At 51.3% G+C, this 23,862-nt stretch overlaps 1 protein-coding gene across 2 annotated transcripts; it reads left to right on the top strand.

Moving 5' to 3' along the window:
• Positions 1-591: 591 nt before the first annotated feature.
• Positions 592-16,904, top strand: Plaur (plasminogen activator, urokinase receptor). Of its 2 annotated transcripts, none has more exons than XM_050127103.1 (6): positions 592-616; positions 5,240-5,350; positions 6,788-6,931; positions 12,393-12,548; positions 15,560-15,706; positions 16,466-16,904. In XM_050127103.1, exons 2-6 carry the CDS (start codon positions 5,287-5,289, stop codon positions 16,693-16,695), a joined length of 741 nt encoding a protein of 246 aa, XP_049983060.1. In that variant the 5' UTR covers positions 592-616; positions 5,240-5,286; the 3' UTR covers positions 16,696-16,904. The 2 variants fall into 2 exon arrangements, with proteins under 2 accessions (XP_049983060.1, XP_049983059.1); XM_050127102.1 differs by lacking the exon at positions 592-616 and adding an exon at positions 2,948-3,088.
• The last annotated feature ends 6,958 nt before the right edge of the window (positions 16,905-23,862 follow it).

The raw sequence follows: 23,862 nt of genomic DNA, 5'->3' as shown, positions 1-23,862 counted from the left end.
TCCCACAACCCTTGAGATTCTAGGACCCAAACCCAGGGCCCAACATGTCCTAGGCAAATGCTCTACCACCAAGCCACACTTCCCAGCCCCTCACTGGGGGATTCTAGGCAGGGGCTCTACCACTGAGCCACATCCCAGCCCCTCACTGGGGGATTCTAGGCAGGGGCTCTACCACTGAGCCACACCCCAGCTCTCCCAGACTCTTTCTGTCAGTCTTTATTTCTCCATCTATCCCTCTAGCTCCTTGACTTGTGTTGCTGTCTGTGTTCTCTCTCTCTCCCCCTTCCCTCTCGACCATTCCTCATCTCACTGTCTCTCAGTTCCTCTCTCCTGCCCTCACCCTCATCCCTTCACATCATCTTTCCTTCCTCAGGCTGGGGAAGCCCCCACGTGCTGAGCCTCGCCCACAGTCCAGCAGCAGAATGAGACCCAGGTGAGTCACCAGAAGGAAGGAGTGGACATTCTTTCAATTTTTCTACAGGTATAGGTGACTTGGCACCTTCCTTTGTCCCCTACTTCAACTCCTCGCTGGAACCTCTCATCTTTCCTTCCTCAGGCTGGTGAAGCCCCCACGTGCTGAGCCTCACCCACAGTCCAGCAGCAGAATGAGACCCAGGTGAGTCACCAGAAGGAAGGAGTGGACATTCTTTCAATTTTTCTACAGGTATCGGTGACTTGACACCTTCCTTTGTCCCCTACTTCAACTCCTTGCTGGGACCTCCCAAAAGTCAGCACAATACAAAGTCACAGCTGAGAATAAGGGTATGGAAGGAGACAGCTATGTAGGGGCGACGAAGGTGACAGACCCCGATAATGCCAACAACGCTCCTGATCCCCCTGCCTCAGCTTCTAGAACACTGAAATGACAGTTGTCCCTCACCATGCCTGGCATGCTGGAGAGCTGGGGATGGAACCCTGCGCCTCGCCCCAGCCCAGCCCACTGTTCAGTCCCCACATCACCCCAAAAGGGGCCGTTTTCCAAGAAAGGAAACAGAAGGCCTGTGTTGGCTCAGGGTGACACAGCCAGGGAGTGGTCCATCCTGGCCACCAGCAGGGTGACAGCCACTGACCTCAGACTCCCTGGCTCCGCCCCAGCTTCTTGTCACTCAGGAAGAAGAATTTGGAGTCTTGCTGGCTGGGGTCAAAAACACAGCTCCCGCCTCAAAGGGGATGAGAGAGCTCATTCTAGAGCCAAACATGCCTGACCATGGTGGGACACAGGTTCACATGTGTTGACAGTACTGCAAAGTGCAGGAAGGTGGCTTTTGTTTGTGTGGTTGGCTTTTTTTTTTTTTTTTCGTTGTTTGGTCTCTCGAGACACAGTTTCTTTGTGTAGCCCTGGCTGTCCTGTCCTGGAACTTGCTCTGTAGACCAGTCTGGGCTTGAACTCACAGAGATCCATCCACCTGTTCTTTGCCTCCCGAATGCTGAGATTAAAGGCGTGAGCCACCACCACCCAGTCAGTCCCATTTTCTTATGCGTTGAATTATGATCTCTTAGGATAAAGCATTTTATTTGGAACTTTTTCTTTTCCTTTTGGCTTATCTTAAAATTGTTAAAATAAGAAGTGAGAGTGTGGCTCAGTGGTAGAGTCCCTGCCTAGAATCCCCCAGTGAGGGGCTGGAGTGTGGCTCAGTGGTAGAGGGATGCCTTGGGCTCCATCCTTCCTAGCTCAGGCCTCGGTGATTCAGGAGACACACTGTGAGATCACTACTGTACAGGTAGCTGCTACTCACTCATTGCTCTCTGCTCTCTCGGGTTCCCACACACCAGTCACACTGACCTGCTTGTGATTCTGTGCCCTCGGGGCCTTTGCACTGACTGTCTCTTCCCTGTGTTTCTCTCCCAGTCTCTGTTTCCCTGGGCCCCCACTAGACTTCTTTCCCAGCTACAGTGAGACTCCCTCACAGAGGAGCTTGCCTCTCCCTGGTACCCTGGTTCTTCCTTCAACATTTTTCCCTGATGCAAAAGATTTAGATAACAAGACATCCTCCCCACTTCATGGCTATGAGGGTGGGACCCTTGCTTCATTTCCTGTGGTATCCACTGCTCCTGGAATGGTGTCCAGCACAAAGGCGGTCTTGGGGGAGGCGCTGAAGAGCTTGGTGAGCCCTCCATTCTGGCTAGTCAGTGTTCTGTTCTAGATGTGTCCTCTGTGTGGCACTGCTCTGCCTGGGCAAGGTGTGGTACCATGCCCTTGATCCTGTAGCAGGCAGATCTCTGTGAGTTCAAGACCAGCTTGGTCTACAGAGTGAGTTCCAGGACAGACAGGGCTACAAAGAGAAGCCATGTATATATGTATGTATCTATGTATATATCTATGTAGGTATGTATGTATGTATATGTACATTTATATATGAAAACTCTGGTTGATAAGAAACAGTCAAGGCCAGAGATGGTTTTAACCTTTGCTCCTTCTTTCCTTCCTTCCTTCCTTCCTTCCTTCCTTCCTTCCTTCCTTCCTTCCTTCCTTCCTTCCTCCTTTCTCTCTTCCTCTCTTTCTATTTTGTTTTGAGATAGGATTTCTCTGTGTAGCCCTGGCTGTCCTAGAACTCACTCTATAGACCAGGCTGGCCTTGAACTCAGAGATCTTCTGCCTCTACCTCTGCCTCCCGGGTACCAGGATTGCAGACCACACACCTGCCTCAACAAAACTGTTTCTAGGTAGATGGTGGGCATTCTGCGCAAAGCGTTCACTGCGAAGCTCACCTCTTTCCTAACTAGACTCCTATGGTTTCCCCTCCCTGACCTTACTACTACCCGACACTTAGTCACATTCCACCATCCTAGGACACCTGGGATTTGAACACAGCGAATGGGACGACAGGGTTGTGACCTCAGAGACCCTGAGTCAGGCCTCCTGGGATGGGTAGCTTTGTGGGCTAGGGAGGAGGAAGGGGAGGCACCCACACAACCAGGGCTGACTCATGCTTAAGCAAACGGTGGGCGGAGCCCTGGGGCCACAAAACTGTCTCCTTCCCTGTGCTCCTCTCCCTCTAGAGCAGAGGTGAAGGGAGATACCCAGACGCGAGCATGGGCCTCAGGGGGAGGCTGCTGCTGCTGTTGCTGCTGACGGCCTGGGTCCCAGGTAAGGCCTGGGTGGTGACAGCCGGGGTGAGTTAGGGGGAAGGGAGCCCAGCACTCAACCCTTCTCCTCCCACCCAACTACTCTTCGGGTGTGTTCTCCAGAACACATTTAGACATCCCACGTGGAACATTTAGACGCCCGGAGGCATTCATTTAGCAAACCGATCTCTGGCGCTGTCCCAGGCTCTGCAAAGTCAAACTGCAGGACGCAGGAGACACAGAGACGTTAAGTAGCTGGTGCCAAATTGCACAGCTAGCGATTGAATGTGACTCCCGGGGCCCGCTTCCCACAGTGTTCTCTTTTCGGTGGGGGTGGGATCTAGCTTTAGGGTAGGAGGGAGATGATCGCGTCGTGTCCCTACCCCCCCCCCAGCATTTCCAACGGACCCGTCCCTCGAGTACATTTGGCTTTCGCTACTTCCTCACCTGCTTCCTCCAGGACGTGTAGGGGGAAAGGTGTTGAGAAAGCAGAGGAAATGGAGAAGGAATTGAGTCAGCGTTTAGGGCGGTGAATAACCCTCCGGATCCGCGAGAGGCTGGGGCTGACTAATGGTCTGGGAAGGGGACCTTCGCGGGAGGTCCGGGTGGCCAGGGAGCTGGTGGGGGTGCAAAGGGGAGGGACTCTTGGCTTAGAAAGGCGACCTGGCGCAGAACAGACCGGCTCTGAGTTGCAGACAGGACCTCGGGGTCGCAGATGGCTCTTACTGTGAATTAGAGCCCAGGGATGACAGCCCCACGGAGAGGAGCCTGAAGTGGGGGTACCACTTGGGTTCGGAGCAGGCTGTGTGGTTTAGGACAGTTATCTAGCCTTTCTGTTCTGGGAACGTGACTGGGAAACTGGGGAGGATCCAGAGCCTAATAGGCTGGAGCTCCGGTCCTGTTTAGAACCTAGGATGTCTGGGGCGGGGCCACGAGTTTGAGGAAGTATTAGAAGACCTGGAGGAGGGGCTCCAAGCCAGGGGAGGGGCCAGGAGCGGGACTAACTTTTAGGGGCCGTGGTGGGTCTATGACCTGATTTAGGTTCGATTTACAGGGGTCGCCCAAGACCATCGGAAAACACAGATAATTATGATTAATAACAGTAGCAAAGTACAGTTATGAAATAGCAAGGAGCTGGGCGGTGGTGGCGCACACCTTTAATCCCAGCACTCGGGAGGCAGAGGCAGGCGGATCTCTGTGAGTTTGAGACCAGCCTGGTATACAAGAGCTAGTTCCATGACAGGCTCCAAAACCACAGAGAAACCCTGTCTCGAAAGACCAAAAATAAATAAATAAATAAATAAAAAGTAGCAAAGAAAATAATTTTGTTAGGGAGTCACCACAACATGAGAAACTGTATTAAAGGGTCGCGACATTAGGAAGGCTGAGAACCTCTGGTCTATGTAATTAAGGTGAAGTCCGGACAGAGCAGAATGTTGTGGGAAAATGCCCTTAAACGGAGGCAGGTGGATCTCCGCATTCAAGGCCCGCCTGGTTTGCATAGAATTCCAGACTACACATATGTAATGAGACCATTTAAAAAATGTTCAGTGAAATAATATAAATGTAGGAAGAAAATTTAAGGGAAGAGTCAGAGGGCGTGGTTATAGTAGAGATTAGAGTCTGAAGCAGGGCTAAGGGAGTCGGGTATGGCTAGAATATTGGGCGGAGCTAGAGAAGGAAGGTGGGCAGGAGTTATGGGGCGGGGCTAGCGCCTGGGTGAGGGTGGAGCTAAGGTGGGGCTAGAACCTAGCAGAGGTGTTGGGGGGGGGGTAAGAAGAATGCTTTTGGAGCTCACTCAGCTAATTTTGGAGGACTGATGGGTGAGGTTATAGCTTCAGGATGAAGCTCAGGTCTTGGAGAGAGCACTGTAGAGAAGCTACCGAAAGGGGTGGAACCTGGATCTCCAGTGGCTAGGAGATCCATGAAACAGAACTGACCGAGGTCGTATTGGAAGGACACAGCACCGAAATGGGAGCCAGGGTTAGAAGTCCTGCAAGAGGCCAGAGGTACAACAAACGGCAGCTGATGCATGTCTATAATCCCAGCACACAGGAGGCTGAGGCAGGAAGGTTACTGTGAGTTTGAGGTCAGCTTGGACTATATAGCTGGGGGGAAGGGAGCAGATCCTGGCTCTGAACCTGTTGACCACCTCCCTCTCTTCCCCTCGCAGCCTGCCAGGGCCTGAAGTGCCTGCAGTGTGAGAGTAACCAGGACTGCATGGTGAAGGAGTGTGACCTGGACGAGGATCTTTGCAGGACCACGGTGCTTCGTGAGTGGGAAGGTAAGGTCGACCCCCACCGCCAACAATAGGCTAGAAAACCTTCTCTCTCCAGACAGTAAGGAAATGCAGATGTTTAAACATCTAAGGAGGCTGGAGAGACGGCTCAGCACCTAAGACCAGCTGCTTCTCCAGTAGCCCTGAATTCAGTCCGGAGATCCACGTGGGCTGGCGCACAACCACCATAACCAGCTCCAGGAAGGAGATCCGAGGCCCTCCCCTGCACTTTCGTGCCCGTACTCACCTACAGACACACAAACGGATCTTGAAAAGGACCCAGGTTCAATTCGCGGCACCCACATGGCAGCTCACCACCTCCTCCTCGGGCAGCAGGCACGAATATCGTGCACAGACATGCATGCAGGCAAAACACTTATACACACAAAATAATAAAATCTATCTAAAAAGATTTTTTTTTAAATAAAGTATCAGTGAGAAGCCCGATGCCTTAAATCCCAGCACTGGGGAGGCAGAGGCAGACGGATCTCTGTGAGTTCAAGGCCCCTGGTCTACAGAGCTAGTTCCAGGACAGCCAGGGCTACACAAAGAAACCCTGTGTCAAAAAAAAATCCTAATCCTAAAAAAGAAACATGTTGGTGAGACCTGCAGGGCATAAACTGGCACAGGTGCCACACGTAGCAGTACCAAATATTTTTGCTTTGTTTTGGGGTTGGTAGTACGTGGGGAAGGGGGGGGGCATTTGATTTGGTTTGGTTGTTGTTGTTTGGTCCTGGATTATTTTTAAGACAGGGTCTCATGTAGCCCAGGCTAGCCTTAAACTTGCAATGTAGCCAAGGATGACCTTGGACATGCCTCCTGGATTATATATGTGCATGACCTCATCTGACTTAAATGTAACTATCCGAGACAGCAGGGCCATGGTGGCGCACACCCTTAATCTGAGCACTCTGGAGGCAGAGGCAGGAGGATCTCTGAGTTCGAGACCAGCCTGGTCTACAGAGTGAGTTCCAGGACAGCCAGGGCTACACAGAGAAACCCTGTCTCAAAAAACAAACAAACAAACACAAAACCTACCTAAGATAAGGGTAGAGAGACAGCGGAGCAGGTTAAAGCACCTGGTACTAAAGAGCTGGTGCTTCGGGACACACCTGTAGCCCTACTACTGGAGAGTGGAGGCAAGGGGGTTGGGACTCCCAAACCAGTCTGGGCTACATAGCAAGACCCTATTTCAGAAACGTTAGTGTTTTTCTTTCTATTGAAGGTACCTCCCTGCTGGCTTCATTCACCTTGGGAGAGAGTTGTAGATGGATCCAGAAAATCCCAATGGTGTGCATGGGGAAGGGGAAGATAATTCTAGAAAATAACAGAATTGGCCCAAACAAGGAGTGGCACTAGGGACGGGTGACCCCGAGACCAGGAGTGTCAGGGACTGGTGGGGACCAGGGACCCTCTAGGGGACTATACGTGTATTCCTCCTAGATGATGAAGAACTGGAGGTGGAGATAAGAGACTGTGCCCACTATGAGAAGACCAACAGGACCATGAGTTACCGGGTGAACTCCAAGATCATCAGCCTGTCAGAGATCGTGTGTGCCACAGACGGCTGCAACAGGCCAAGGCCTGGTGAGTTGGGTGTCCTCGCCGCCCCCAGCTGAAGCCCCGATTCCACTCCCAGACCTACATCCTTCACCCCAGCACCAAGGCTGTTCCTTACTCTGGGACCTCGCTCATCCCTCTCCAGCCCAGTCCCATGTCACTTTTCCCAGTCGTGTCTCCCAAATCATCTCCCTCTCCATCTCGAAATATTCTCACACCCAATTGTTTTGCTTGGATGAGACGCTTGAGATACACTGTATTGTGCAGGCTGGCTGACAATGGGAGATCCTCCTGCCTCCGCTTCCTGAGGGCTGGGATTATAACTCTGAGCTGCCACACCTAGCCATTCCAATACTATGGGATTATAAAAGCATCCCTGGGCTGTGAGGTGACAAACCTGACTGTCACGTGTATGACGACACATCCGCCAGGCTCGGTGCAACTTGCCTGTTATCCTAGCTGCTCGGATGCTGATACAGGCAGATGACACACTGAAGGTCAGTGGGGTGTTCAGATTCAGTCTCAATTAAAAAAAAAAAAAAACTAGAAAGGACCAGAGAGATGGCACCTTGAGTAAAGGTGCCTGTCGCTCAGGCCTTGTGACCTGAGTTCAGTGCCTGAATCCCATGTAAAGGTGGAATGGGGGAACTGAGTCTCTCCAAAGTAGCCCCCTGACCTGCACACACACACACACCATCATCATCATGATGAAACATTTAAAATGTTTTAATCTAAAAAAGTAGGGTTGTGGGTTTGGCTCTGTGGTAGAGCCCCTGCCTAGAATCCCCCAGTGAGTGGCTGGGGTGTGGCTCAGTGGTGGAGTCCCTGTCTAGTATGTGTTATATCTTTGTTTTCCTCCCCAACAACAACAACAACAAAAGAGATGATCCTTGGTGAGGAAAGTGTGGGTACAGTGTGCAGATAAAAGAGAAGTTTGTGAGCCTTTTGATTGACAACTTTAGGGTGTGGTCAGCGGTCCAAGTGCACACAGAGAGGGCCAGGGCGGATGAGGAAGGAGCAGCACTCCTTGCTGCTCTTCCTGCATGGTTGGCCCTGGGTGGGAATTGATTATGAGGGCCCGCTTCCCATGGTCCTCATGAGGGAAGAGACTGCCTTTGTGCCTGGTTTGTCTCTTCTTCCGACTACCTACAAGCCATCTCTGGTGCAAGGCTGAGTCGTGTGTGTGTAGTTTCCTTTTATATATATAAATATATATATTGGTTTAAGTGTGTGCAGATGCTTTCCATGTTACACGTGAAGGTCAAAGGTCAACTTGTGAGCATTGCTTCTCTCATTCTATTGTGATGGTCACGGGTCTTGGACCCGTGTCTTCAGGTTTGGCTACACGTGTCTGTACCCGCTGAGCCATCTTGATGACCCTGGATTAGTTTATTTGTATATTGGTTTGTTTTTGTTTTTGAGACAAGGTCTCTCTATTATGGAGCCCTGGCTGTCCTGGAACTCACTCTGTAGACCAGGCTGGCCTCAAACTCACAGAGATCCACCTGCCTCTGCCTCCAGTGCTGCCATGTCTGGTTTTTGTTTGTTTGTTTGTTTGTTTCTTAGATAGCCCTCTCTGGCTTTGAACTTGCCGTGTGGCCATGGGTAGCCCGGAATGCCTGGTCCTCCCACCTCCACCTCCTGAGTGCTGGGATCCCGGGCATGTACCAATCACACCGGCTTTATTCGGTGCTGGCGATGGAACACAGAGCTTTTTGCAGGCTAGGCAAGCGCTCTACCAACTGCACCACGTCCCTAGACCCTCTCTCCTATTTTTTTTTATCACCCCCAACCGACACTTCTATTTTTGACAAATGTTTCTGCCCTTAGCATGGGAGACAGATTCGAGGGAACTAGACCACGAGGGGAAAGGAGCACGGGTGGATGAGGGTGGGGTTGTCCACGAGAAAGGCAGCCAGACGGCAGTCACGCTGGGCAGGGACAGCTTTGCCGGGTAGAAAGGGAGACCTCAGTGATATGTGACCCGAGGATAGAAGCTTCTTTTTCCCTTGTGTTGGTGTAATGCTTTTGCGGGTGACAGCCATGAAGCTGGACAAATGACAGAGTCTTGGAAGAGTACACAGCAGAGGAAGGTTTTCGGGGCCCTGTGATTCTTGGAAGAGAGAAGGCAGACAAAGTTTCACAGGTGGCACGGTTCATTCCCGAGCCCTCTTCCAACTCACCGACTCAGCGCTGTGAAAGGAAACAGCCACGGGGAGAGGGTCGCGAGACGGAGGCGGCTGGGTGGGGGCAGGGTCCCCTGATTTGTAGACAATTTTCCCTCCGGTTTTTGGCAAGCATACGTGCAGAAGTGAGGTGTCCCAGCAGCAGTGAGCTGAGCTTCCCCCAAGACACATGGGACGGAGCTAGAGAGGTGCAAGTAGCCATCTCAGACACCCTGAGACCCCAGCCAGGAGGTGAAGGGAGAGCTGAGACAGATCAGCCCTTCAGGAGCTGAACATGGCTGTGGGTACCTGGGAGGGAAGCACTTGGGAAGCTGGGTGAGGAGGATGGTGAGTTCTAGAACAGACGTTGATTGATTAAAAGGGATGGAAAAGAATAATTTAGAGCTGTGTGCTTGGGTGTGTTTATGTGTATTCGTGTGTGTACATGAGTATGTCAGCACTGTGTGAGCACGTGTGCATGCATGTGTGAACATATACATGTGGATGTGTGTGCTCATGTGTGTGCACTATGTGAGTACACGTGTATGCACATTTGTGCGTGTATGTACATGTGTGCGAGCATGTGTGTGCTCACATGCACGCACGTGTGCTCATACGTGTACATGTGTGTGCGTGCACAAATAGCCAGAGGAAGGAGATGAGTGTTCTATTCTGTCCCTCTCCACTTTCTTCTCTTCCTAAGTGTCTCACTAGACTTGAAGATAGACTGGCAGCCAGCAAGCCTAAGGCATCCTCCAGCCTCTCCCCCAATGCCCAAGACTGGGATCACAGGCCTGTACCACTATAATTAGTTCTGGGGATCAAATTTAGGTCCTCAAGTTTGTCCAGCCAGCGCCAACTAAGCTGTAAAGAAAAGAGCTACAGTCTGGCATGGTGGCATATGCCTATCATCCCAGCATGGTGGCATATGCCTATCATCCCAGCATGGTGGCATACGCCTATAATCCCACACATGGAGGGTGCGGTAGAAGGATTTCTGTAAATTCCAGGCCAGCCAGGTCCACTTAGCAGGTTCCAGACTGCAGAGGAAGACCTACTCTCAAAAAACCAATCAAATAAGAGCAACCCAAATAAATAAAAATGGGAAAATACTTATGTAGCTTGCGGTTTGAGAAACAGGAAGTCCACACAGTGTGCTGCTGGCTCCAGCTAAAGCTCTTCCCCCAACACATGCAAGCACACCTGCTCCCAAACCCCATCACCTCATGACTGCATGCTGAGGGAGAATTCAAAACACAGGAAACCACAGACTGGGGTGGCTCAGTGGTTAAGACACTGACTGCTCTTCCAGAGGACCCAGGTTCAGTTCCCAGTACCCACATCAGGCAATAACTCCAGTTCTGGGGTTCTACGCCCTCTTCTGACCTCTGCTGATATTGCATGCACATAAAATAAAATGAAGGAAAAAATTAAGAACAGTTTTAATTTCTGGGAGTCAACTCAAACTCCTTTCCAAAATTAATTTATTAACTAATCCCTTCCTAAAGCCATGCTGTGAACGACTGGACAGCTTCCCACTTGCTCCCCACCATAAAGGTCCTTCCCTCTTACTCTACCACTCTGAAGACTGAGCTTTCAACCACATGACCTCAGAGACAAACTACAACCACACCATGGCAGAGACAGGCAGAGACTTAGGTGTGTGGTGGCAGGAGAACCCAAGGCAACACTACACAGGCATGCATGTCAGGCCTTTGTTTTTAGTGCCGCAAATGGAAGATAGGGTTTTGAGTATGCCAGTTCTGTACGGCTGCGCCACACCCCAGCCCCTCACTGGGGGACTCTAGGCAAGAGCTCTATCACTGTGCCACACCCCAGCCTCACTTAGGGAATCCTCCTGCCCCAGTCTCCCACGTGGTTCTCTCCACTGCCATCACCATGACGGGTAAGATCATTTGTGAGACTGGAGAGAGATTTGTGAATGGACAATGAGGAAATAAAAAAGGAACTAAGATGCTTCCTGAAGGTCACATGACCCACAGTCAAAAGAGCATCCTGGGGAGAAGTGTGCTGGAAATTCCTCTTTGTTTGTTTTCCTGCGACCCAGTCTCACTATGTACCCCAGGCTAGCCCCAAAACTTGCCATCTTCCAGCCTCACCCACCAAAGTCCAGGGGTGACAGGAATGCACCACGGTGCCTGGAGAAAGATCTGCTTTTGGTTTTCGTGGATGTTTGAGGGAAGGAGCATGCTGTGGGCCTTTTAGGCATTTTTCCTTGAACAAGATAGATGATTTGGCTCCGGGTAGGATGAGTCACCTAACTGCCTTGAGCTTGCCAGTGGGCTGCCTCCACTCAGACGCAGCTCTAATCTCCTGGGTCAGGAAAGAGAGGCTGTGCCAGGCCAGAGGATGGCGTGAGCCAAAGCCTGGGGAAAAAGTGGCATGGTGTTTCCAGGGAAAAGCAACTGGTCCAATTGGCCTCCGCTAGACACTTTGAGCAAAATAACAAAGTTATCATGGATCTGTCAAGTAAGGCTTTGATCTTTTGGTTCATACATCCGTGAGTGATAATTGTGACTATAGGATAGACCATCCTGGAGTAAAGGCAGAGATAAGAATGTGCTATTTGATGAAACAGCTGGAGATAAAGGATTCTGGGTTCTGGTTACATTGTGAGACCTTGCATTCCCCCTCCCCCTCAAAAGAATTAAGGGCTAAGAATGTAACTTGATCGTAGAGCCCCTGCCTAGAATCCCCCAGTGTGGGGCTGGGGTGTGGCTCAGTGGTAGAGCCCCTGCCTAGAATCCCCCAGTGTGGGGCTGGGGTGTGGCTCAGTGGTAGAGCCCCTGCCTAGAAGAGGTGATAAATAAGATGATGAAGGAGGAGGCATTAGGAAAACTAAGGAAGGGTGTTCTAGACAATGACAACAGAATAGAGGAAGGGCTGGAGTCTGGTGAGGGTCTGTGTTCTGAGACCGGGGAGCCAGTATAGAAGAGCGCATGGGAGGAGCAGGTGCTGGGAGATGAGGCAGGAGAGGTCACCAGGACACAGTCTTCAGTAGACCTTGAATGTCGCAATCAGGTAGCTAAGCTTTATTCTAAGAACAGTGGGGAGCTATGGGAGGGTAGAGCAGAGGAGACTTTAAAGACTTCCTCCTAGGGCCGCGTGAGAGAACGAGATGGAGGGTGGTCATGGCAAGAGCAGAGGCTGAAACTGAGGGGTACCCAAGACTGAAAAGGACGGGCTAAGTTCTAGAACGGTTTGGGATAAGTAGGCTTGGTGATTGACTGATGGGTTCGGGTTCAGAGGGGAGTTCTCTGCGGAAGCTGGGCCTCTAACCCACCCCTTTCCTTTCTTCCTAGGAGGCCGGGGGATTGCCTTTCCCCGGGGCCGGTACCTTGAGTGTATGTCCTGTAGCTCTTTGGACCAGAGCTGTGAGAGGGGCCGGGAGCAGAGCCTGCAATGCCGCTCTCCTGGAGAACAGTGTGTTGAAGTGGTGACACTTCGGAGCAAGGAACGTAAGTGCTCACCTGCAGGGAGGTCCTCTTCCAGGCTGTACCTAAGGGAGGCCCTCAAGCACCAGGACTGTAGCAAGAGGCAACTGCCCCCCCCCCCACATACGAACATCCATCCTTTCTTTTAGTAGGGGTTCTTTCTGGAAATTTCACAAATGTATGAAGTTCTATTTATCATATGGGCCTCCTTTATCATACAGCAAAGGTGTTATGGTNCTGCTCTGAGACAGGGTCTCTCACAGAACACTGAGCCCATCAGTTTGACGGTGTTGGTTGCCGGCCAGCTCCAGAGATCCACTGCCTCACCTGTACTGTAGTTACAGATGAACTGTGGTGAGCCAGGCGGTGGTGGCGCACACCTTTAATCCCAGCACTCAGGACGCAGAGGACAGTGTATCCCTGTGAGTTTGAGGACAGCCTGGTCTGCAGAGTGAGTTCCAGGACAGGCTCCAAAGCTACAGAGAAACCCTGTCTCAAAAAACCAAACCAAACCAAACAGATGCACTGTGGCTTTTCCACATGGGTACTGAGACTCTGAACTCGGGCTCTCAGATTTCTGGGGCAAGCACTGTTCCAAGAGTCCTATCCCCAGACTATATATTATTGCTGATGCCTTCCAAGAAGAAATAATAATAATTCAGCCAAGACTGTATTCCCCACGATGCCCTGCAGCCAAGAGAACCAAAGTTGATGCCGTCTGAGAGGCTTTCTGTTTCACACGGAAGATAATGTCACCATGAAGCCTTGCAAAAGACATGGAGGCTAAGGTTCCTCTCCCACGATGCCTTGCAGTAGGGCTCAGAGGATAGAAATTGCCACCCTCTGGTCTCCTCTGGCAGATGTGGAAGGGTAAGGTCACATTTCTTTATTCCACACCCTGCGATGGGCCTTGGAGTCCTGGCTCCTGAGTTGGTCTTCCAGGATTTTTGGCTGCAAGAGATAAAAATCACTTTGTGCTGACTTAGGCAGAAACTGGTATCATAGAGAGGGAGGTTAGAGTCTAAGCAAAGTCCTGAGTCTCCTGAGGTTTGCAGGGGACGAGAAGGAACCTGAAAGCTGTGTAAATCAGGGCAGCTCCTTCCTGCAGACTCCGTCCCTCTGCCGCCACCTGCTGTGCACGTGTGTACCGGCTCAGGGCCTGGAGTGGGCTGGGCCGGCTGGTCATCAAGCTCCAGGGACGGCACTCCAGTCCCCTCGGTGATGGGGTCACAAGCCAATGTCACCACCTCAGCTTTTTATTTTTGCTTTTCTGGGCATCGAACTCAAGTCCTCAGGCTTGTGTGCCAACGCTACTGACTCACCTCCCTCAAAGCCCCCCATCCTCTTCTCCCCCTGCATTCACTGTTCCCCCTCTCTCTCCCCTTGCTCTCTCCCCCTCCCTCCCCACCTCCCTCCCTCTCATATTTCTTCCCTGAGCCGCCCCCCCGCCTTTCTTTCTAGACTGCCTACTTGGACTTCCCACATAGTAGACAAATACGCCTACCGTGGGGCTAAAGACCAAAACCATTTGAATCCCCCCCTTTTTTTCTGCAAGTTCTCACATTTTAGATAAAGGATCCACCAAGGCCAGTTCTGCCCACGGCTCTCCTCTGCTTGGGGCCAGGGAAGGTCACCCCCATCCAGTGGTTCTCATGAAGCAGGGGAATCAGGAAACAGACGCTGTGGGAGGGATCTGCCACAAGTAAGGAGAAGTAACTGGGGAAAAAAAAAGCCAAAAAGAGTTCTCACCACTTAGAACATTCTAGTTGGCAAGCGGGATTGCTTCCACATACTCTGGACTAATCACGTGGCCAAGACAGCACCCAACTCACACTGGTTGGAAGTAAAAAGGAAATTGATTTTCTCATATAAAAAACAGTGTGAGTTAGGGGAATTCCTGCATTGATTCAGTATCCTAAATGTCCTAAATGTCCCAGGCTTGTCTACCTCATAACCTCAAGATGGCTGCCTCCAAGCCGAGCGATGGTGGCGCACTCCTTTAATCCCAGCACTCAAGAGGCAGAAGCAGGTGGATCTCTGTGAGTTCGAGACCAGCCTGGTCTACAGAGCTAGTTCCAGGACAGGCTCCAAAGCCGCAGAGAAACCATGTCTCGAAAAAAAAAAAAAATGGCTGCCTCCATCCTCGGCCTCACACCTTTGTTGGGAGTCAGTAGCAAAGGGTCACTTACTCCAGCGATTTCTTTGGGAAAATGAAGGAAAACATGCTTTTAAACATTCAGTGGACAAACCCGGCTTGGTGTTTCCTTTCCCTGACTTGGTTCCCGTGCCCTTGCATCCTGCAGTAATTTGAAGATGTAGACACCAGAACAAGATCACTGTTGTTCTTCAAAAGGAGCAAGGGGTGTGGCAGTTCACATTTCCCTGCCTGCAACTGCCTCTCCGCCACCCACCTGGGCTTGAAGGCTGACTGCCACTCTGACCAGAGGCAGGACCTATGGCCCCGCCCCCCTTGGCCATTGTCTTAGCTGCGGTTCTATCACTGAGACAAAAAATGCTTTGACCAAAGCAACGGAGAAAAGAAAGCCTTTAGGACCAGGCAGTGGTGGCACACGCCTTTAATCCCAGCACTGGGGGTGGGGTGGGGCAGAGGCAGTAGGGTCCCTGTGAGTTCAAGGCCAGCCTGGTCTACAGAGGGAGTTCCAGGACAGGCTCCAAAACCACAGAGAAATCCTGTCTCGAAAAACAAAAAAAAACAAAAAAACAAAACACAACAAAAAAAAAATAAAAAAAAGACAGATGGCTAATGGCTGTCACAGTGAATGTCACTCTGTATGGTAACCTCTGAGAGAACAGGGCTTGTTTCATAATACACAGTTAGTTAAGGGTCCCCCAAAAAGCCTTGCTGGATGTGGGTGGGGCTCAGTTCTAGAGAACAGGACCCCAAAAGAAAGTGTAGTTCCCACATATGACCGCCAGGTGGCGCCCTAGCATCTCGGGCTGAGCGTGGGCAGATGTTGGATGGTTGCAAGGTCCCAATGTTTATCTTCGGTCCCTGTCTTTTTTTCATCTTTAAGTTCTGGATCTTCAGGGCTTACCACCGAATGGCTTCCAGTGCTACAGCTGTGAGGGGAACAGCACCCATGGGTGTTCCTCCAAAGAGATTTCCCTCACTGACTGCCGGGGACCAATGAATCAGTGCCTGGAGGCCACTGGCTTAGATGGTAAGGTCCCTTGGGAGCTGGAAGGGACCCTCTGGGACACAGGGCACTGACCAGACTGATTGACAGATGGACAGGACCTATCCTGGGTGGATTTTCCTATGGAAAAGATGGTACTTATCTGCATAAAGGGCAAATCGCAGTAAGAGGATTGGCCCTGTCAAACCAACATCAATCCGCCTTGTTACATATTAACTAAATAATTTTTGAGACAGGGTCTCACTATATAGCCCTGGCTACCCTGGAACTCTATGTAGACCAGACTGGCCTCAAACTCACAGAGAGCTGCCTGCCTCTGCCTCCCAAGTACTGGGATTCAAGGCGTGCCCCATTATAGCTGGCCTCATAAATAATAGTATTGATGATGGGGGGAAAATAGCCTGTGTTTGTCATAATGAAACAGGGCAAAGAGGGGACTGTCATTGTTTATGGTGTGGCAACCCTCTTCCCGTCTGGATCTAATATCGGACATCTGGTCCTCGTTGTCTGCTTTCATGTTCAGCCTGTTGCAATATCAGTTGTCCTGGGGTTTCTCTGGAAAAGTATCTCTCAGCCACTCAGATGCTCGGAAGGGCCAGATGACATCTTAGAGTTCCTATGAAAGCAAACCTGGTGTGAGTCTGAGAGACTGCCGGGGGTCCTCTGGAACACATTTCGGGAGCAGTGCTCACAATAGGGGATGCGGGTGGCTATAGCGACCAGCACCAGGAGCCTGCCTCTTTCCTGAGAATTCCTGGCTCACTGACCCTCCTCCTTCCTCAGTGCTGGGAAACCAGAATTACACTGTGCGGGGCTGCGCCACAGCTTCCTGGTGCCAAGGCTCCCATGTGGCAGACGCCTTCCTCCTGACCCACCTCAACGTCTCCTGCTGCGACCGCAATGGCTGTAATGGCCTCAGAAGCGCTGCCCCTGGGCCAGGCGCTGCCCACCTGAGCCTCGTCATCTCCCTGCTCCTGACCTTCAGACTGTGGGGTGTCCTCCTCTGGACGTGAGGTTGAGCCCCCAGCCCTGGCTGGATCCAGGGACTTTGTCCTCCCTCGTGTGCGCCATTGTGTTGTCTTCGGGCCTCAACTTTTCGAAGAACCAGAAGAGAAGCAGAGCAAAGGCTGCAGGCAGCGGGGGCTCTTGGCAAATATTGTTGCTATTGTTATTATTAACATTGTTACTCCTCTAATTTATTTTATATAAATAAATAAATAAAAGATTTTTGTACCAGTGAACAAGGCAGGAGCTTGTCACATTTAGCTTTGAGATGAAAGTGGGAAGGGGGTGTCTCTTTTCTTTGATTTTATTTTGAGACAAGGTCTCACTCTGTGATCTTGGCTGTCCTGGAACTCACTCTGTAGACCAGGCTAGCCTCAAACTCAGAAATTCGCCTCTCTCTGCCTCCTGAGTGCTGAGATTAAAGGTGTGGGCCACAATACCCAGCTTCTCGCCTCATTGATTTTTTTTGTTATTGTTTTTTTTTCCCCCAAGATAGGGTTTCTCTGTGGCTTTGGAGCCTGTCCTGGAACTAGGTCTTGTAAATCAGGCTGGCCTCGAACTCACAGAGATCCGCCTGCCTCTGCCTCCTGAGTGCTGGGATTAAATGTGTGCACCACCACCTCCCGGCTCTGTTTTTTTTAATGATTTATTTATTTTTATTTATGTGCATTGGCATTTTGCCTGCCTGCCTGCCTGCATGTCTGAATGAGGGCATCAGTTCCTCTGGAACTGGAACTACAGACAATTGTAACCGGCCAGGTGGGTGCTGGGAGTTGAACCCCTGTTCTCTGGAAGAGCATCCATTTCCCCCCAGCCCCTCACCGCTCTGCTCTGAGACAGGGTCTCTCACAGAACACTGAGCCCATCAGTTTGACGGTGTTGGTTGCCGGCCAGCTCCAGAGATCCACTGCCTCACCTGTACTGTAGTTACAGATGAACTGTGGTGAGCCAGGCGGTGGTGGCGCACACCTTTAATCCCAGCACTCAGGACGCAGAGGACAGTGTATCCCTGTGAGTTTGAGGACAGCCTGGTCTGCAGAGTGAGTTCCAGGACAGGCTCCAAAGCTACAGAGAAACCCTGTCTCAAAAAACCAAACCAAACCAAACAGATGCACTGTGGCTTTTCCACATGGGTACTGAGACTCTGAACTCGGGCTCTCAGATTTCTGGGGCAAGCACTGTTCCAAGAGTCCTATCCCCAGACTATATATTATTGCTGATGCCTTCCAAGAAGAAATAATAATAATTCAGCCAAGACTGTATTCCCCACGATGCCCTGCAGCCAAGAGAACCAAAGTTGATGCCGTCTGAGAGGCTTTCTGTTTCACACGGAAGATAATGTCACCATGAAGCCTTGCAAAAGACATGGAGGCTAAGGTTCCTCTCCCACGATGCCTTGCAGTAGGGCTCAGAGGATAGAAATTGCCACCCTCTGGTCTCCTCTGGCAGATGTGGAAGGGTAAGGTCACATTTCTTTATTCCACACCCTGCGATGGGCCTTGGAGTCCTGGCTCCTGAGTTGGTCTTCCAGGATTTTTGGCTGCAAGAGATAAAAATCACTTTGTGCTGACTTAGGCAGAAACTGGTATCATAGAGAGGGAGGTTAGAGTCTAAGCAAAGTCCTGAGTCTCCTGAGGTTTGCAGGGGACGAGAAGGAACCTGAAAGCTGTGTAAATCAGGGCAGCTCCTTCCTGCAGACTCCGTCCCTCTGCCGCCACCTGCTGTGCACGTGTGTACCGGCTCAGGGCCTGGAGTGGGCTGGGCCGGCTGGTCATCAAGCTCCAGGGACGGCACTCCAGTCCCCTCGGTGATGGGGTCACAAGCCAATGTCACCACCTCAGCTTTTTATTTTTGCTTTTCTGGGCATCGAACTCAAGTCCTCAGGCTTGTGTGCCAACGCTACTGACTCACCTCCCTCAAAGCCCCCCATCCTCTTCTCCCCCTGCATTCACTGTTCCCCCTCTCTCTCCCCTTGCTCTCTCCCCCTCCCTCCCCACCTCCCTCCCTCTCATATTTCTTCCCTGAGCCGCCCCCCCGCCTTTCTTTCTAGACTGCCTACTTGGACTTCCCACATAGTAGACAAATACGCCTACCGTGGGGCTAAAGACCAAAACCATTTGAATCCCCCCCTTTTTTTCTGCAAGTTCTCACATTTTAGATAAAGGATCCACCAAGGCCAGTTCTGCCCACGGCTCTCCTCTGCTTGGGGCCAGGGAAGGTCACCCCCATCCAGTGGTTCTCATGAAGCAGGGGAATCAGGAAACAGACGCTGTGGGAGGGATCTGCCACAAGTAAGGAGAAGTAACTGGGGAAAAAAAAAGCCAAAAAGAGTTCTCACCACTTAGAACATTCTAGTTGGCAAGCGGGATTGCTTCCACATACTCTGGACTAATCACGTGGCCAAGACAGCACCCAACTCACACTGGTTGGAAGTAAAAAGGAAATTGATTTTCTCATATAAAAAACAGTGTGAGTTAGGGGAATTCCTGCATTGATTCAGTATCCTAAATGTCCTAAATGTCCCAGGCTTGTCTACCTCATAACCTCAAGATGGCTGCCTCCAAGCCGAGCGATGGTGGCGCACTCCTTTAATCCCAGCACTCAAGAGGCAGAAGCAGGTGGATCTCTGTGAGTTCGAGACCAGCCTGGTCTACAGAGCTAGTTCCAGGACAGGCTCCAAAGCCGCAGAGAAACCATGTCTCGAGAAAAAAAAAAAAAAAAAAAAAGATGGCTGCCTCCATCCTCGGCCTCACACCTTTGTTGGGAGTCAGTAGCAAAGGGTCACTTACTCCAGCGATTTCTTTGGGAAAATGAAGGAAAACATGCTTTTAAACATTCAGTGGACAAACCCGGCTTGGTGTTTCCTTTCCCTGACTTGGTTCCCGTGCCCTTGCATCCTGCAGTAATTTGAAGATGTAGACACCAGAACAAGATCACTGTTGTTCTTCAAAAGGAGCAAGGGGTGTGGCAGTTCACATTTCCCTGCCTGCAACTGCCTCTCCGCCACCCACCTGGGCTTGAAGGCTGACTGCCACTCTGACCAGAGGCAGGACCTATGGCCCCGCCCCCCTTGGCCATTGTCTTAGCTGCGGTTCTATCACTGAGACAAAAAATGCTTTGACCAAAGCAACGGAGAAAAGAAAGCCTTTAGGACCAGGCAGTGGTGGCACACGCCTTTAATCCCAGCACTGGGGGTGGGGTGGGGCAGAGGCAGTAGGGTCCCTGTGAGTTCAAGGCCAGCCTGGTCTACAGAGGGAGTTCCAGGACAGGCTCCAAAGCTACAAAGAAACCCTGTCTCAAAAACCCAAAAAGAAAAGAGAAAAGAAAAGAAAACCTTTATCAACGCAATGATCCCTAGTGGTATTCTGCTATGCTCATAGATTGGTGCCTGGTCCAGTTGTCCTCAGGGAGGAGTCACCCAGCAACTGATAGGAGCAGATGCAGATACCCACAGCCAAACACTAGGCAGAGCCAGGGGAACCCTGAAGAAAAGGGGAGGAAGGGTTGTAGGAGCCAGAGGGGTTGAGGACACCAGGAGAACATAGCCCTGAATCAGCTAAGCTGAGCTCACAGGGACTCACAGAGACTGAACCACAGCATCACCGAGTCTGTATGGGTCTGAACTGAGTCCTCTGCATATATGTTGTGTGTAGCTTGGTGTCCTTGTGGGACCTCTTACAGCGGGAGTAGGGGTGTCTCTGACTCTTTTGCCTGCACTTGGGACCCTTTCCTCCTACTGGATTGCCTGCAATTCCAAGGGAACTAACAGCCTTGATACGAGGGTCTGTGCCTTGCCCCATTGTAATGTGTTATTCTGTGTATGGCTGATATCCCTGGGAGGCCTGCTCTTTTGGGGGGGTGGGGGAACGGAGGAGTGGATCCAGGGGAGAGGGGAGGGGTGGGGGACTGGAAGAATTGGAGGTAGGGGAAACTGCCATCGAGATAAAATGTATGTAAAGAATAAAAATTAAAATAAAAAGCCTTTAATTGGGCCTATGTTCAAGTTGGAGTCCATGGCAGAGGAGCACAGGCAAGGCAGCAGGAACAGCTGAGAGCTCACATCTCCATGAGTTAAGGAGAAAGAGCCAAGAAGGAATGGTGCCAGTCTTTTGAGCCCTCAAAGCCAGCCCCCAGTGACACACCTCCTCCAAGAAGGCTACACCTCCTAATCCTTCCCAAAAAGTCCCATCAAATTGAGACCAAGTATCCAAACATATGAGCCTATGGGTGCCATACTCATTCAGACCCCCACAGTCACAGACACTGGCTTAGGGACAGATGAGTGACAACCATCTGGCACAGGGAGACACAAATCCTAGGATTCAAGAGATAGAGGTATGATCTGAGGTCAAGCCTGGGCTAAAGTGGGACACTTTGTGTGCTGGGGCAGGGAGGAGAGGAGAAGGGAGGCTGAGAGATGGTTCACGCTAAGAGTATCTGCTGTCAATCCTGAGGACCAGAGTTGGGGTCCTACAACACGTGTAACAAGCCAGGCATGGAGCAAATGCCTGTAATTCCAAGGGAACTGACAGCCCTCCCCCCCCCCTTCCAAGTATGAGAACACACACACAGAGAGGGGGGAGGGAGAGAGGGAGAGAGAGAGAGAGAGAGAGAGAGAGAGAGAGAGTGTGTGTGTTACACATGACAGACAGCAGTCATCCTGTAGTTTTGGCTTTACCTGGCCATCTATCTATCCTGAGAACGGACGGCTCCTCTCATCTTGAAAGATGGCTGGCAGATAGCCCTGGGGCTAGAATTACCAGGGAGGCTGGGCAGGGGGAAGAAAAGGACAGTTGAACAAAGAAAGCTACTGAAGGAAACTCATAGGCAAGATCACCTCCCTCACTGAAACGGGACCTCGTGGAGGCCATACTAGCTCCAAATTACGCAGTGGAAGCTGGCCTTGAACTCTGGCCATCTCCTGAGCACTGAGAATACAGGCATGCACCACCATGTCTGGCTTCTGTGGTGCTGGGAATAGTGCCGGGTTCTGTGCCTACCGGAAAAGCGCTCCATCCCCTGAACCCTGTCCCCAGACCACTCGACCCATTTTTCCTTCACCAGCTGGGTTGGGGTTTGTGTCACTTGCACCAAAACCCTATGAACAGAGAGCCTTGAAGGGACAGTACTCTCCCATGACCTGCCCTCCCACGAAAGATGCCAGTCCCTCCCAGAGTGCCCACAAGTCGGGGAAGAAGACATCAGCTAGAGACTAATAGAGGGGAAGCCCACCTATTAGGAGGGAAAAGGTCACTAGGAGAGACCCCCTTGTGGGTCTTGAGTGCATACCAACAATGTCTATGTTGAAAGTCCACCCTGGGCTGGGGAGCTGGATCAGTCAGTGAAGTGCTCAGCATGCAAGCATTAGGACCTGTGTTCGAGTCCCAGAACCCATGTGAAAGATAGCCAGGCATGGTGGTATGTGCTTTTAATCCCAGGAGCCTGTAGACAGAGACAGGAGGAAGTCCGGGGCTTGTTGACCAGGTAGTCTAGACTATTGATAAGTGTTAGTAAGTGAGAGCTTATCCCAAGAGAAGAAAAGGTGGACACACCCCACAAGGACTGACACCTAAGGTTGTCTCCACAGCTGGTATACACAGGAACACACAAACACACACACAGAGACACACAGACACAGATATATACACAGGTTCACACAGAAACACACATATATACACACAAAGACAGAAACATGCACACATATACACACGTTCACACAGAAACACACACAGAGAAACACACATTCACACAGAAACACACAAAGACACACACACAAGGACACACACATACACACATATATTCACACAGAAACAAACACACACACACACACAGGAGAAATTCAATCCCCTGTGAGCCATTAAGAGGATGGGAACTTAATCCAACTATGGTGCTCAGAGGTGGGGCCCGTGGGGCTGCTTAGGATCAATGAAGTCATCAGGGTGGAGCCCTCATGACTGAACACTGGCAGCTGGGTAAGAAGGTGAGCGACCAGGAGAGACGCGTGTGCTCCCTGTCTCCTGCCATGTGACATCCTGAGGACTCTCAGCAGGAAGGCCATCAGCAGAGGCAGCCCCTAGTTTGTTTGCCAAAAGAAACCTCCTTCCTTCCTTCCTCGCCCAGTCTCTGTCATCATGTTACTGACAACAGAGAACAGGCTAGTACACCCTGAACAAGAATCCCTGAGACAGTCTCATGCTTCACTCTCACCTCACCCAAGTCGCGGGGGTGACCGACTTGATCTAAGTGGTAAGCTGAGACCAGGAAAAGAAGGAGGCTGCTGACTGCTGTGGGTCTGCAGTCATATACAGAGCTGTGGTCTGGAGGACGGAGAGGATGCTGGGAGCCGTGGTCCTGGGGATATGATGCTGGGAGCTGTGGTCTGGAGGATGGAGAGGATGCTGGGAGCCTTGGTCCTGGGGATATGATGCTGGGAGCTGTGGTCTGGAGGATGGAGAGGATGCTGGGAGCCATGGTCCTGGGGATATGATGCTGAGAGTTTTGGCCCTGAGGTCAGAGGGGATGCTGGGAGGCATAGTCCCAGGTCCCAGGAACACAGGAGTTGGGATCTGATGACAAAGAGGATGCTAGGGGCTGGGACCTGGGCAGGATGTGTTGTGTGATGATGACCCTTGGTTGACCTGGATATACAACAGTTTTGAGGTGATGGAGATTAAAGAGCAGAGCTTTCCAGAATAGACATTAGGTGGACCCTGTTTACTTGTGGTCCTTGAGTACTGTGAGAAGTAGAGCTCCCCCCCCCCCATCCCAGTTTCTCACTCTTCTGGATCCTATGTGTCACAAGCCTGTTCCAGGCCTTCAGGTGTCCACAGGAGCGGGTTTGAGAACCCTCGCCCAAGAGAAAGAATGGACCAAAATCTGGAGGGGTGAGTCAGCCTCCAGGTTGGGGAATGGAACCAGAAAGGCAGAGAGACACATACTGGACCAGACAGTGGGGAGAAGGGTGCAGAGTTTGGATGCCACACCTGGAAGGTCGCCCCAGAGGCCTCTCCCTCCCCAGGGCCTAGGATTGAGACTTCCTTCCAGTCCTGTTAGCATTCTGGGGGGGCCCCTCCCAGGGAAACAAAGCTGAAACTTGAGATTTCATGGTCAAGACCAGAGGGGAGGGAGCTGACTCCATTCTATGCCCTGCCCTGAGAAGTCCATACCTGCCCAGC

The sequence above is a fragment of the Alexandromys fortis genome, unplaced genomic scaffold, assembly GCF_014885135.2.
Source record: "Alexandromys fortis isolate MF-2015 unplaced genomic scaffold, M_Fortis_MF-2015_v1.1 scaffold_262, whole genome shotgun sequence".
Lineage (NCBI taxonomy): Eukaryota > Metazoa > Chordata > Mammalia > Rodentia > Cricetidae > Alexandromys > Alexandromys fortis.
The sequence above is the reverse complement of the archived record's forward strand: the minus strand, read 5'-3'. Positions and strand labels throughout refer to the sequence as shown.